At 38.1% G+C, this 15943-nt stretch overlaps 1 protein-coding gene across 1 annotated transcript in view; it reads right to left on the minus strand.

Moving 5' to 3' along the window:
• Positions 1-15943, minus strand: part of LOC126076234 (antigen WC1.1-like) — a 60425-nt gene that overhangs the window by 23620 nt on the left and 20862 nt on the right. Inside the window, exons 3-4 of the mRNA XM_049884814.1 lie at positions 5209-5301; positions 4816-5130 (exon numbers count right to left, since the gene is read on the minus strand). Coding sequence (XP_049740771.1) covers positions 4816-5130; positions 5209-5301 — 408 coding nt within the window. The remainder of the gene's footprint in view (positions 1-4815; positions 5131-5208; positions 5302-15943) is intronic.

Raw genomic sequence — 15943 nt, forward strand, 5'->3', positions numbered from 1 at the left:
TTGCCAATGAAAGAAAACAAAACAAAAACAAATCCAAAAACCCAAACCAGTTGTCTTCAAGTGGGTTCTGATTTACAGCAACCTCATATGTTATACAGTAGAACTGTCCTCCTTAGGGTTTTCAAGGTGTAACCTTCTGGAAGCAGAATGACAGTCCTTTCTTTTTGGCACTGCCAACAGTTTGAATAGTAGTTAAGCACTTAACTGTCTGTACCACCTAGTGACTCTACAAATGTCAGAAACCTAACTCACATAGATTTGGTTCTCAAAGATGTCATAGCTCACCAAAAAGGTGAGCCCCCAAAGGGAAAGCTTGAGGAAGGAGAACCAAATGCTTCCAGAACATTCCTTCCAGATGTTCCTTTCTAATCTCTCCTTTTCATTTGTCTTTATTCTTCTGAAAAGCCCTCTCTACCCTACTGAGACTGTGGACACTGACATTCTCTGGACGTGTACCTTGCTGCTTAGATCTGCAAGAAGTGAGTAAATTCTGGGCAAGGTCTCCTATTGGCCCCACCTGTGTTATGGACCCAGCCCTGTGACAGGGAAAGTGGAATATTACAAATGAGCACATCACCTAGTCACAGTGCAGATCACGAGGGGTGAATCCCCAAAAGGAGAGATGCTTGTCAGGAGAAATGGGATAGGTCTACCAAATGTATGAGAATAAATTTACTAGGAAAAATGTGAGGTCTACACGAATGCAACTAAGTCTTTTTCTGAAGGATTTAAAAGGTCTTCTCTTTTGAAAAGAAAGGTAAACTTTTTTTGTTTTTGGTTTTCTTTAACAAATGCACATATTTAATAAGATACAGGTCAATATCGAAATTATTAATTCTTTTTCATGTTCCACATGATCTTAATGTTCATGTGGAAGAACAACTACGGGAAAATTTTAATAAAATTTACAAACAAGAAGGCTGATGGGAAGAGGTAAGATATGCACAATGAGATATAAAAACATTAAGGAAAATTTAAACTATTGAAAGAACAGTGTAACATTAAAATTAATAGACCAGAATAAAAATATGTAGTACTAGATTCAAAGATGTGTATATACACATGTGTATATATTTAGTATTTGGATAAAGGAGTATTTTAAATCATTAGAAAAGATAGATTAGCAATAAATAGTGTTGGAAAACATAGGGATAGGTTTAAAAATAATAAAAGCAGATCCCAACTTCATGCAGATCCCTAAAGTTTATACCTGTCAATAGTGAAATCATAAGATACTGGGGAAAAAAAAATTACATATATACTCTGAAAAATATCAGAGTTGATTCTAAGGAAGCTCATTCTAGGGGTTTCCCATTAACATAAAAATTTTCATCATGTCATCTGACATGCCCCCATATTTCCATATTAATTAAAGTTATTCATCTCTGTGAGGTAACAGAAATTTTTTCATTGGTCTATGATGTTTTAGTATCTGCACAAGACTTGCACTGTTAGTGAGAACTGAAGAATAATGAAGCGATTCTGTAAATGTCTTTATCTGAGATAAAATAGACTTTGGGCGCACCAGAGACAACCTCCAATTGTTTGATTCCATCTGTATTTTCATTTGAAGGTAAGTGAAGCTTCTCTACACATAAGGGGTCAAGGAGGAGCCTGACTGAAGTACATCTTCTCACTGAAATCCTGACTGACTCCCTGAGGAGACTCATCTCAGGAAGAAGCTTGGATTACACTGGTGGTTACTGTCCAGATCCTTATACTTTTAATGGAATTAACTCTTCCTGACCTGATGTGAAAAACTGGACACATTTGTAGGTAGAAGGAGTAGGCAGAGGAAAAGCAGTTTCACCCCAAGGATGGCTGAAGTTAGAATTAATACTTTTAACCTAGTACCACAGAAACTCTAAAGGTCCATAGCAAAAATGAAAGTAACAAAATATCTAAAATTTGAAATCTGCATCCCGCACTCTAGAAAGCTAGGCTCAAGTCTTTGTTTCATAAATTTGAAGAGATACACACACAGCCTCTTTTTTAGTCTAAAAGGAGGAAGCCACTGGGGCCCAGACCAAGCAAAACATGATTCTTCTCTAGTGGGTCTAAGACCCCAGGTTTGGCTACTGGGGCGAGAAGGACTGAAGATGCCTGTGTATGTGTTTGTCACATGGCCACAAAAGGCCTCTTTAGTGGCCTCTCCTATTTTTTTTTTTTTTTTCAAGGAATGACAGAAAGATAGGCAGTTCCCAGCTGAGGCCTGGGGATCTGATTTTTTTCTAAGCAGAGAAAGTTCTCTGACTCTCTGACTTTTTAACAGAATGCTCTCCACATCTCACCTTCCTAGTATTCTCTCTCAGAATTGTACTTGTCAAATATCCCAAAGATTAAAGATCAAAAAACTTTAGAAGCTGTAAATAATATTGGGGATATCCAAGTATTATGTCCTTATTTTATACCAGAGAGGACAGAACCTGGGAGGTTGAGTGCTTTGTCCAAGGGCAGAGTTAGAGACTATGGTTGGCATCCAGACTTATGCTCTTCTGTCCCCGTTTGATATCTCTCACTGATAGCTCCACATCCCAGATGCCTGTACAACATTCCCTCTTCCTTTAGGTGTAGGGTTAAGTATATGTCCTGTCCCATTCTCCTTGCTTCACCTCTACACTGCCTCACAGAGATGGCATCCATTTTCTAAACTCAGTCCATTTGCAAGAGAGGCATCTACCTAAGTCTCAGTAGGGATCACAGGGGCCAAGCCTTCTGGAAACTGTGCTTTGTGTACCTGTGCCTGACCTGTGAGATCTCCAGTTTCCAGTAGTTGCTGCTTCTATTGTAGCCAGAGGAAATATTCTCTTTTACCTCCTCTCACTGTTAGAGCTTTAGGGTTGGATTTTTTCTATGGATGCAAGAGAGCAGGGATGACCAGGCTGATTTTCATCATCTTACATCTAGGCTACATCTTTATTCTTCTCCTCTGACCAAGACTGTCTCTTCTATCCTGTTTGTAGTTGGGGCTCATCTGCATCCAAAGGAACTCTCAGGGCCTCTGACCATAAGCCTCACCTGTCTCTGTATCCACTACCTGCTCATCCATCAGTGTGTCCTCCTAGTATTCTGTCTGGAACAGAGCACTGGATGGCATGAGTTGCTGGAAATGTTTCCATGGGATGTGGTGTTTAGCCAATCAGAAATCAGCAAAGATCAAAGTATCATCCTTGAAGATCAAACTTGTCCCATACTCTTGTGCCTGCCCATTCATGCCTGAAAGCCTGAGGTCATCAGCATAAAAGTGACATGGAGAGTGGTTCCTGGAGGTCTAGAGTTGGCAAAAATTGAGCTTCTGAGAAGGAAATAGTGAAAATGGGGGAGAGAGGGCAGGTTTCCAAGCTACCATCTCTGGACTTTTTGTAAAGGTATGATATTGAGGGAGAAGAACGGTATCTGAAGGCAATATTGAGCATCCACTTTCATGTTGTTTTATTCAAAACACAAAGATCTTATCAGTTTGCCTTGTTTCATATCTTTGTGGAGATCATTTCTAGTGGGAGAGAAGAACAAATAGAGTTTCAATCCCAGTGATAAGTTTATGAGAGACCAAGATTGCACAAAGAAAGGGAAACATGCTCCCACAGAGAGCTACTAATTTATATGAATTAATCTCTAAGCCAAAATGAAAATTACAGTCAGACATATCCTTGTCAAGCCTCTTGAAGTATGGATGCCCTGTGTTCTTAGGCAAGTTGCTTAATCAAATTTCATCACTAGGAGCCTTTCGTAAACAGTTCCAATTTTTTTTCACATGTCAAGGATGCGTCAATCTTACCACTCAGTTTTCTCTGTTCCTACAACTGTCCATACGGAATTCACATAAATGGGAAGTTGGCATTGTCCATTACTCAACTGTGCTCTCAGTACTACTCAGAAAACCTTATGTGTCCTTTGTCAGCTTCCATTGCCACCTACCCCCAGCTACTATACGCCTCTTCCACCTTCTTCAAAAAATGTACTTGTCTCCTTACTCTCAGTCCAATAAAAAAGCCAATTGCACTTCTGTTACATCATTGGAGGCTTCAGGTATAAACTCTACAATCTCGTACCACAAAATATACCAACTAATATTTATTGCATCTACCACTGACTTGCAAGTGGATGGCTGAGTGTACCTCCAAAATCGGAGGTTATATGGATGTTGTTTTGAAGGATAAAAGGGAGAGAGAATCTTTTCTAGCAGCTCTGGAAGGAGAGCCCTGTGACTCAGAGCATTTCATCTACAGTTCTCTGGTCCTTCCAGCCAAAGAGCTATGATTACTTATGTCTGAATCTGCAAAGGAGAGTCAAAATATAACATAAATGTATAAATTCTTTTTTCTGATTTAATAAATGGGGTTCCCTATGCTCTACTTCTACTAACTCAGTTCACAACAGTGTCTCACTCTATATGTACAGACAGTCTCAATTCAACTGGGTCCTCAGAAGTGAGAGGAAAGTACTTCCTTATTCTTGTTCCTCCCTCCTACAGACTCACTGTCACAAAGGAAGTGTGCATGTTGGTCTGCAAATGTTCACGCTCATAGAAAATAAATTATAAAAAAGAAAGTTATAAAACTTGATTTTAATTGGGATGATTTTAGAACATGCTGTCTTGTCATGTAAGACCTCTGGAGAAGGAAAGAGCAGCGGTTGAGACTTGCAAGCCGAAAGTAAATGAAGCTCATCATCCTTAGTTCCTTTGGGCCATCAGTGACTACCGGGATGTCTCTGACCTTTCTGGTTTATTCATTACTTATTCCCCAAGATTTCAGTACTTGATTGTCATGAACTTTCCATTCTTCCAGCCAGTGGACAATGCAATGAGCATACCTGAGCAGATGACTCCTGCATCCCGGTTGTGAGAGCAGTAGTGCTGCCCCCAGCCCTGGGAAGGGCACATCCACACGTAGGACTCCTTTCCTGTGCATTGCAATTTCGCCAGCCAGATAGGCCCTGATCCCACACCAAATTGAGCTGTGGACATGATACTGAGGGCCCATCCACAGTCCAGCTGTCTGCACACAACGTGGGCATCCTTCATGTCCCAGTTAGTATTACAGATGGTGCCCCAGTAGCCCTGGTAAAAGATCTCCACTCTCCCGGCACAGCGGCTGCCTCCATTCACCAGGCGGAGCTGTCTGGTCTCTGAGGAGAGAGAGTCATGTCAATAGGGGAATTTAAGCAGACATGAGAAAGGCTATCTGTTTTTTTGGGACCCCTCACCTGAGCAGTTGTTAGCATTGTACTCTGACACTGCAGAGCCATTTGGGTCAGAGATGAAGTCGTTGCACCTAGGCAGCAGCTGGGTCTGGTTTCCTGCAGAAACAACATGATCGGAGGTCAGTAGGATTGAAGACAAGAAAAAACAAATTTGAATGAAATAATCTAGTGTGTGTTCTGAGATGGAAGCTGTTATATTGGTCCTATTAGTGTCAACCTTCTGATTTGTGGATTTCTGGGCAGGATCTGAGAAGAATATACTAGAAATGTCACAATTTCTACCCAGAGCAGTTTGCGGTGTCTTTTTGAATGAGTAGTGCCAGGGAGCTCAGTCACAGAGTCACTGTCACGGTTCAGCAACTGGACTGATTTCCTGCAAACCACATGCACAATGCCATTGACCTGGGAGCTAGAAGTCATTGATGTAGAAATTAGAGCCAAGAGAATACAGGCAGGAATTCTGGTGGCCCATCAGTAGCCTCAGGTAGCAGCAATAGACCCATGGCCAATCAGATTTTTTTTTTGTCATCATTTAGGCCTGAGGAGCGAAAGCACCATGAGAAAGGCCTTAGTTTACCCTAGAACACTTCACTTATGATCTAGGCTTCAGACTCCAGATCTGGCTACTTAATTTCAAACAATGTGCTCCTCTTGAGTAGATTGGTGAGATGAGAGATGATGTCGGATGATATTGATACTGGCCAGAATTCCATGGGAATCACAGAGTATTGCTCCATCTCCACCAAACCTGATCTATGCTTGGACTTCACATCAGGAGCTGCTATTATTCAAAGGTAGAATTCTGTGTACTCTGGGAGAAACAAAAGATGTAATTCTAACCCCCACCACAGAGCCAAGTTAGATTATATTCCTGCTCTGAATTCACTTGAACAACAATTTGGACACACTGTATTGTTATTCTCTCCTTTTTACACATAAGAAAGTTGATGAAAAAAGAAATCAGATAATTTCCATCAATGCTGAACTTTAAGTTAACAGGGAAGCAGAGATTCGAATTTAGAACTTTTGCTTCCATAAAGAATAGAGTTCACAAAAGTCTCATGCTTCTATTGGATAAAACTAAGAAAGCTGGTAGATATAAAGAAAATCAAAGACATCTGACATTTGTGGAAGTATCATGAACTAAATATGCTAAAATTGCAAGGAATGAAGAGCTTTCAGAGTTTAGCCAAGTATCTAGAGGTTCTTTTTCTCTCAATTTCCCAATTCAGTGTAAAGGCTAATGGCTGAGAATCTGGGCATAGGAAAGACAGATGCTTGCTGTTGGGACAGAGAAACCAGTATAAATTTGGTGGTTACACGTGTGTGGGGTGACAAAATTGGAGAATTGAGGCCATTATCAACATGGCATGTTTTCACATATTTGCCCAGCATTAAAGCTAGAAAGGAAGGAGGCCAAAGAACTAAGTCAAACACCTTGGAAAGCAGAGTGGGTATTTCTTCATTCTCTTGCTGCTGAGTAAACAAAGATACTTCACTTCAGTTGAAAGCCCTGAAATCCCATGATATAGGAACAGAGGTGAACCAGAGGTAGACTTCCTTCAAGACTGGCTCCAGATGAATTCTGTGTTGAATTTAGATACTTGGGTAATTAGCATCCCCTGCCCTGTCTGCCTAGTGAAAAAAAAAGTGAATCTTTTCAGATGTTTTTATATACAATTTCTAACATTGAATTAGAACAACTACATAGCATGTGAAGAGATGGGATCACATGACAAATCAACAAAGTGAAAAAGAGAATTTAAGGGAAGGTAGAAGATGAAAAAAGATATTGGAGTTAGCACATTAGGATTTTAACTGTGATCAATGTGTTCAGGTACCTGGAGAAAAGGACAGAAAAAACAGGTTAAAGACGGAAAATCAGAACAGATTGTATTGTATATAAGAATCATGAAAGGAACAGCCTCAACAGAAAACAAAATGTTTAGGATTGAATGGATAGGTTTAAAAGCATTTCAGGCATAGTAGAAGACAGAATTAATGTCTTACAATTCAGATCAACAAGAAATTTCTAAACTGGAACAGGGAAAAGGAGTAGAAAAAGAACAGAGAATAACATTTGGGACAAGTTCAATCGGTCTAACACACAGAATTGAAGTCATAGAAGGAAGGGGAGAGGAAATCAGAGAAGGGGAGAAGATATGGGAGGAGAGGAGAGAGAGAGTCAGAAGGTGGCAGAAGTAATATCTTAAGAGGTAATGGATCAGAATTTTCTAAAATGGATACAAAATATCAATTCAAGTGTTCATGAAGCTTAGAGAGCCCTGAGAAGAATGTAAAAACTCCCACATCTAGGCACAGTATAGTAAAGCTGCTGAAAATCAAAGGAAAAGTGGAAAATCTAGAATACTAATAAAAAATTTAGCCTGAAGAAGCCAGAAAAAGAGGAAAAGGAACAGGAATCAGGTGGGTCAGTTGAAAGTAAATGGTAGAGATTAACATCCTGTCTTGGTAATTGCATCTAAAGTAAAAGGATTAAATAATTGAAGTAAAAACGAATCTAGATAAAACAACAGAATTTCAAGTATATGCTGCTTGCAATCTACTCAATTTGTATATGAAGGTAACCGAAAGTTGTAAGTAAATGATGGGAAATTATATGTGTGCATTAGGCAAACACTAAAAGAAAGCTGATATTTCTATACTAATATCACACAGAGTAGACTTTAAGGCAAGGTGCATTAATTGAGTTAATGAGGAATTTTTAATGATTATAGTAGAGCAAATCCTTAATGAAGATATTATAGACATCAAAATCCAAGAAGATGTGAGAAATAGCTCTGAAATATATAAAGTAAAACAACTTGACAAAATCGCAAGAAGAAATAAATTCATAATCAAAATGGTGTTTAACAAAACTCTTTTAATATCAGATAGATCAACTAGACAAAAAATGTGGAAGAAGATAGTAGATGTAAAAAACACTATCAACAAGTTTAACTACAAAATAATTTTTAGAGCACTGAACCCAACGATGAAAGAATTCACATTATTAAATGTACAGGGATCATTTTCCAGAATTGAGCATATGGTGGGCCCAAAACTTTCAGATAATTGATTCATACAGAGCATTTCCCCTGATCGCAGTGAAATCAACTTACTAATTAACAAGAAAACATAGCTAGAAACCATTACATGCTGGGAAATTAAGCAACACTGTTCCCAAAACTTCCTGAGTCAAGAAGAAAATTTTAGAAAAGACAGTATTATGAAATAATGATGAACAACTGACATAACTAAACTTCTCTAACCGAACAAAGAAGTACTTAAAGGAAATTTATAGCCTAGAAGCATGATTTAGAACAGAAGGAAGAATGAAATGAAAAATATAAATTTCCGCGTAAGAAACTAGGAGATCAGCAATCAAACCTACAGTAAGTAGAAAGTTGGAATCAATAAAGAAAACAACAGAAAGCAATGATATAGAAAACAAGCATGATAGAGAAAACAGAGCAAATTAAAAATACTCCAAAGTTGGTTCTTTGAAAAAACAGAATAAAATTGACAAACACTGAACAAGACTAATTGTGAATAACAGAGAGAGAACCAAATTATCAATACTAGTAATGAAAACAGAGACATACCTGCCAATTACATAGAAGTTCTATCACATAAAAAAGGGAAGTATCTCCGGTAGAAGTACTATGTGGGCGGGTGTGTGGCAGGTGAATGTTGTAGTGGATAAGGTTTTGAAACTGAAGGAGAGAGATCAAAGAAAAGATTCATGGTTTGGCCATCCAAGGACCATATTATGAATAGAATGAAAGGCAACACAATGAAAAAACAAAACAAAACAAACCCAAAATCAAAAAGAATAATTTTTCTTCATACAAACCCAAAATCAAAAAGAATAATTTTTCTTCATAAAGTGGCCTGATTTCTGAGTGTGCTCATGATTATTTATGCATTGCTGGAGTTACTTCTGCTAAAGGACCCTGATTGCTTAGGTATACACGCTGTGAGGCGTGTATGATAGCAGAGTTTTAGGAAATCTGTTCAAACAATAAAAATCTGCTACAGAGAGCAAGGGAAAAAACAGAGATGACATTACAGGAATTAAAGAATTGGAGGATAGGCCTGACCACTTATCTGATAATGATGAGAAAAATTACTGCATTAAGAGGTGAGAGAGACGATGATCTGCTTGTCCCTTAACATTATCCATCTTCATCTCCCCGAGAGGCTTGTGTTAGGAGCCCTTGGCTGGTCTGGCTGCGATTGGCCATAGTCTTCTCATTCTAATCAAAGCACTTTTTACATAACAGGTTGTTAGTTTCTGTGTTAATCATACCAAATTACAAGCTCAGAAAGAACAGAAAAGAAACATTTCCTAAACGCTGTTTTATTTAACCTGACACGTATTAAATACTCAAATACCTGCTGAATTATCAAAAAGATCTTACACATGTCAGGGCAGAACCCTCTGACGCAGCACTGGGAGATATATCCACTATCCTGCCTGTGGATGCAAAGTCTAATGGTGGACTTCAAGGGAAAAAATGTCAACTGCCACAAGGACATAACCTACATGACTGGGAAATTCTACTGCTTGCTTGTTTTCATACTGGATCAAGGAATCTCTGAGCCACCAATTACAAGAGGACATGGGCAATAGCACTCAATATGAATTGGTTCAGCTGGAGGCAGCAAGGAGATTACTTAGCCATATTGCTCAGAGTTCAGGGTTAGACCTAACTGGAATACACCTTCCCTCAAACAAAACACTTCATACTCCTGGGGTAACTTAATTCTCTTCCATAATCCTTTCACAAACCTGTGAATATAGAAATCAAGTGATTAAATCTTTTTCTTTTTGTAATTTACTTATTTTGTTTACTATTTTTTCTTTTTTTTATTGTGCTTTAAGTGAAAGTTTACAAACCAAGTCAGTCTCTCGTACAAAAACTTATATACACCTTGCCATATATTCCTAGTTGCTCTCCCTCTAATGAGACAGCACACTTCTTCCCTTCACTCTCTGTTTTCATGTCCATTCGGCCAGCCTCTGACCCCCTCTGCCCTCTCATCTCCCCTCCAGACAGGAGCTGCCCACATAGTTTCATGTGTCTACTCTATCCAAGATGCTCACTCATCACCAGTATCATTTTCTGTCCCATCGTCTAGTCCAATCCCTATCTGAAGAGCTGGCTTTGGGAATGGTTCCTGCCTTGGGCTAACAGAAGGTCTGGGGATCATGACCTCTGGGGTCCTTCTAGTCTCAGTCAGACTCTTAAGTCTGGTCTTTTTAACAAGAATTTGGGGTCTGCATCCCACTGCTCTCCTGCCCCCTCAGGGGTTCTTTTTTGTGTTCCCTGTCAGGGCAGTCATCGGTTGTGGCCAGGCACCATCTAGTTCTTCTGGTCTCAGGCTGATGCAGTCTCCAGTTTACGTGGCCCTTTCTGTCTCTTGGGCTCATAATTACCTTGTGTCTTTGATGTTCTTCATTCTCCTTTGCTACAGGTGGGTTGTGACCAATTGATGCATCTTAGATGGCCGCTTGCTAGAGTTTAAGACCCCAGACGCCACTTTCCAAAGTGGGATGCAGAATGTTTTCTTAATAGATTTTATTATGCCAATTGACTTAGATGTCCTCTGAAATCATGGTCCCCAAACCGCCACCCCTGCTACGCTGGCCTTCAAAGCATTCAGTTTATTCAGAAAACTTCTTTGCTTTTGGTTTAGTCCAGTTGTGCTGACCTCTCCTGTATTGTGTGTGTCATTCCCTTCACCTAAAATAGTTCCTATCTACTCTCTAATTAGTGAATACCCTTCTTCCTACCTCCCTCCCCCCTCTCTTAACCATCAAAGAATATTTTCTTCTCTGTTTAAACTATTTTTCGAGTTCTTGTAATAGTGGTCTCATACAATGTTTGTCCTATTGCAAGTGACTAATTTCACTCAACATAATGCCTTCCAGATTCCTCCATGTTATGAAATGTTTCATGGATTAATCATTGATCTTTATTGATGCGTAGTATTCCATTGTGTGAATATACCATAATTTATTTATCCATTCGTCTGTTGATGGGTACGTTGGTTGGTTCCATCTTTTTGCTATTGTAAACAACGCTGCAATGAACATGGGTGTGCATATATCTGTTCATGTAAAGGTTCTTATTTCTCTAGGATATATTCCAAGGAGTGGGATTGCTGGGTCGTATGGTAGTTCTATTTCTAGCTTTTTAAGAAAGTGCCAAATCGATTTCCAAAGTGGTTGTACCATTTTACATTCCCACCAACAGTGTCTAAATGTTCCAATCTCTCCAACATTTATTATTTTGTGTTTTTTGGATTAATGCCAGCCTTGTTGGAGTGAGATGGAATCTCATGGTAGTTTTGATTTGTATTTCTCTAATGGCTAATGATATTGAGCATTTCCTCATGTATCTCTTAGTAGCCTGAATGTCTTCTTTAGTGAAGTGCCTGTTCATATCCTTTGCCCATTTTTAATTGGGTTATTTGTCTTTTTGTAGTTGAGTTTTTGCAGTATTATGTAGATTTTAGAGATGAGATGCTGATCAGATATGTCATAGCTAAAAATTTTTCCTAGTCTGTAGGTAATCTGTTTACTCTTTTGGTGAAGTCTTTGGATGAGCCTAGGTGTTTGATTTTTAGGAGCTCCCACTTACCTAGTTTCTCTTTTGCATAGCTAGTAATGATTTATATACTGTTTATTAGGGCTCCTAGAGTTGTCCTATTTTTTCTTCCATGATCTTTATTGTTCTAGATTTTATATTTAGGTCTTTCATCCATTTTGAGTTGGTTTTTGTGCATGGTGTGAGGTATGGGTCCTGTTTCATTTTTTTGCTAATGGATATCCAGTTATGCCAGCACCGTTTGTTAAACAGACTGTCTTTTCCCCATTTAACTGACTTCGGGCATTTGTCAAATATCAGCTGCTCATATGTGGATGGATTTATGTCTGGATTCTCAGTTCTGTTCCATTGGTCTATGTGCCTGTTGTTGTACCAGTACCAGGCCATTTTGACTACTGTGGCAGTATAATAGGTTCTAAAATCAGGTAGAGTGAGGCCTCTCACTTTGGTCTTCTTTTTCAATAATGCTTTACTTATCTGGAGCCTCTTTCCCTTCCATATGAAGTTGGTGACTTGTTTCTCCATTGCATTAAAAAATGTCATTGGAATTTGGATCGGAATTGCATTGTATCTGTAGATCACTTTGGGTAGAATAGACATTTTTACAATGTTAAGTCTTCCCATCCATGAGCAAGGTATATTTTTCCCCTTACGTAGGTCTCTTGGTTTCTTGCCGTAGCGTCTTATAGTTTTCTTTGTATAGGTCTTTTACGTCTCTGGTATGATTTATTCCTAAGTATTTTATCTTCTTGGGGCCCACTGTAAATGGTATTGATTTGGTGATTTCCTCTTCGATGTTCTTTTTGCTGGTGTAGAGGAATCCAACTGATTTTTGCGTGTTTATCTTGTATCCTGATACTTTCCTGAACTCTTCTATTAGTTTCAGTAGCTTTCTTGAGGATTCTTCAGGGTTTTTTGTGTATAAGATCATGTCATCTGCAGATAGAGATACTTTTACTTCTTCCTTGCCAATCTGGATGCCCTTTATTTCTTTATTAGCCTAACTGCTCTGGCTAGGACCTCCAGTACAATGTTGAATAAGAGTGGTGATAATGGGCATCCTTGTCTGGTTCCCGATCTCAACGGGAATGTTTTCAGACTCTCTCCATTTAGGATGATGTTGGCTGTTGGCTTTGTATAATGCTGTTTATTATGTTGAGGAATTTTTCTTCTCTTCCTATCTTGCTGAGCGTTTTTATCATGAATTGGTGTTGACCTTTGTCAAATGCCTTTTCTGCATCAATTGATAAAATCATGTGATTCCTGTGTTTTATTTATGTGGTGGATTATGTTAATTGTTTTTCTAAAGTTGAATCATCCCTGCACACCTGGTATGAATCCCACTTAGTCATGGTGAATTATGTTTTTGATATGTTGTTGAATTCTATTGGCTAGAATTTTGTTGAGGAGTTTTGCATCTAATTTCATGTGGAATATACGTCTGTAATTTTCTTTTTTTGTGGTATGTTTACCTGGCTTTGGTATCAGGATATGGTGTCTTCTTAGAATGAGTTTCAGCATATTCCATCCTTTTCTATGCTCTGAAATACCTTTAGTAGCAGTGGTGTTAATTCTTCTCTGAAAGTTTGGAAGAACTCTGCAGTGAAGCCTTCTGGGCCGGGGCTTTTTTTTTTTTTGTTGGGAGTTCTTAAATTACCTTTTAAATCTCTTCTTTTATTATGGGTTTATTTAGTTGTTCTACCTCTGTTTGTGTTAGTTTAGGTAGGTGGTGTTTCTAGGAATTCATCTAGTCTAGGTTTTCATATTTTTCAGAGTACAATTTTTCATAGTAATCTGATATGGTTCTTTTAATTTCAGTTGGGTCTGTTGTAATATTGCCCATTTCACTTCTTATACAGGTTATTTGCTTCCTCTCCTGTTTTTGTTTTGTCAGTTTGGCCAGTGGTTTATCAATTTTGTTAATTTTTTCAAAGAACCAGCTTTTGGTCTTGTTAACCCTTTCAATCTTTTTTTGTTCTCTATGTCATTTAATTCTGCTCTAATTTTTATTATTCACTTTCTTCTAGTGCCTGAGAGTTTCTCTTGTCGCGCTCTTTCTATTTGTTCAAGTTGTAGGGATAACTCTTTGATTTTGGCCCTGTCTTCTTTTTGTATGTGTGCGTTTATTGATATAAATTGACCTCTGATCACTGCTTTCACTTTGTCCCAAAGGTTCTGATAGGAAGTGTTTTCAATCTCATTGGATTCTATGAATTTCTTTATTCCATTCTTGATGTCTTCTATAACCCTGTCATTTTTGAGTAGGGTATTTTTCAGTTTCCAAGTGTTTGATTTCTTTTCTCTGCTTTTTCTGTTATTGATTTCTACTTTTACAGTCTTTTGGTCAGTGAAGATGTTTTGTAATATTTCAGTGTTTTGGATCCTGCTAAGGCTTGCTTTATGACCTAATATGTGGTCAATTCTTGAGAATGTTCCACGTGCTTTGGAAAAGAAAGTACAGTAGGCTGCTGTTGGGTGGAGTGTTCTGTTATGTCTATGAGGTCAAGTTGGTTGATTGTGGCATTTAGATCTTCCATGTCTTTATTGAGCTTCTTTCTGGATGTTCTTTCCTTCACCGAAAGTGGTGTGTGGAAGTCTCATACTATAATTGTGGAGCTGTCTATTTCACTTTCAATGCTGTTAAAGTTTGTTTTATGTATCTTGCAGCCCTGTCATTTGGTGCATAAATATTTAATGTGGTTATATCCTCTGGGTATATTTTCTCTTTAGTCATTGTATAATGTCCTTCCTTATCCTTCGTGGTGGATTTAAATTATATTTTGTCAGAAATTAATATTTCCACTCCTGCTCTTTTTTGATTGTTGTTTGCTTGATATATTTTTTTCCCATCCTTTGACTTTTAGTTTGTTTGTGTCTCTATGTCTGAGGTGTGTCTCTTGTAGGCAGCATATAGATGGATCATGTTTTTTTAATCCATTCCCCCACTCTGTGTCTTTATTGGTGGATTTAGTCCATTTACATTCAGCGTAATCGTGGATAGGTGTGAGTTTAATGCTATCATTTTGGTGTCTTCTTTTGTGTGTTGTTAACAGTTTCTTTTCCCCACTAAATTTTTTCTGCTGAGTAGTTTATCTTTATATATTGTGTTTTCCTCTTATTCATTGTATTTGCTTCTGTTTCTGCTGAGTCTGTATTTTTTTCTTGTGTTTTATTTTGATGAGGAGGATTGTTAGTCTCCTTTGTGGTTACTTATATATTTACCCTTATTTTTCTAAGTTTAAACCTAACTGTTATGTCTTCATATTGTCTTGTCTTCCTCTCCATATGAAAGATCCATGACTACATTTTTTTAGTCCCTCTTTATTGATTTAATGTTGTCTTCTTTTACATAATGACATAGCTGTTTCCCTATTTTGAGTGTTTTTTAGTCTCAATTTATTCTTGTGATTTCCCTAACTGGGTTGACACCTGATTGCTCTGTCCAGTGTTCTAGTCTTGGGTTGATATCTGATATTATTGATTTTCTAACCAGAGAACTCCCTTTAATATTTCTTGTAGTTTTAGTTTGGTTTTTATGAATTCCCTAAACTCCTGTTTATCTGGAAATGTCCTAATTTTGCCTTCATATTTGAGTGACCATTTTGCTGGATATATGATTCTTGGCTGGCAGTTTTTTCCTTCAATGCTTTATATAAGTCATTCCACTGCCTTGCTGCCTGCATTGTTGGTTTCTGCTGAGTAGTCCCAGCTTATTCTTATTGACTCTGCTTTGTAGGTGACTTTTCCTTTATCCCTAGCTGCTCTTAAAATTCTTTCTTTATCTTTGGTTTTGGCAAATTTGATTACGTCTTGGTGACTGTCTTTTAAGATCCACCTTATGTGGAGTTCGATGAGCATCTTGGATAGATATCAGGAAAATTTTCTGCCAAGAAATCTTCAACAATTCTCTACGTATTTTCTGTTATACCTCCCCGTTCCAGCACTCCAATCACTCGTATGTTGTTTCTTTTGATAGAGTCCCACATGATTCTCAGGGTTTCTTCATTTTTTTGAATTCTTTTATCCGATTTTTCTTTAAATATATTGGTGCCAAGTGCTTTATCTTCAGTCTTCCCAATTCTGCCTTCCACTTGCTCAATTCTGCTCCTCTGACTTTCTAT

This window comes from Elephas maximus, chromosome 4, assembly GCF_024166365.1.
Source record: "Elephas maximus indicus isolate mEleMax1 chromosome 4, mEleMax1 primary haplotype, whole genome shotgun sequence".
Lineage (NCBI taxonomy): Eukaryota > Metazoa > Chordata > Mammalia > Proboscidea > Elephantidae > Elephas > Elephas maximus.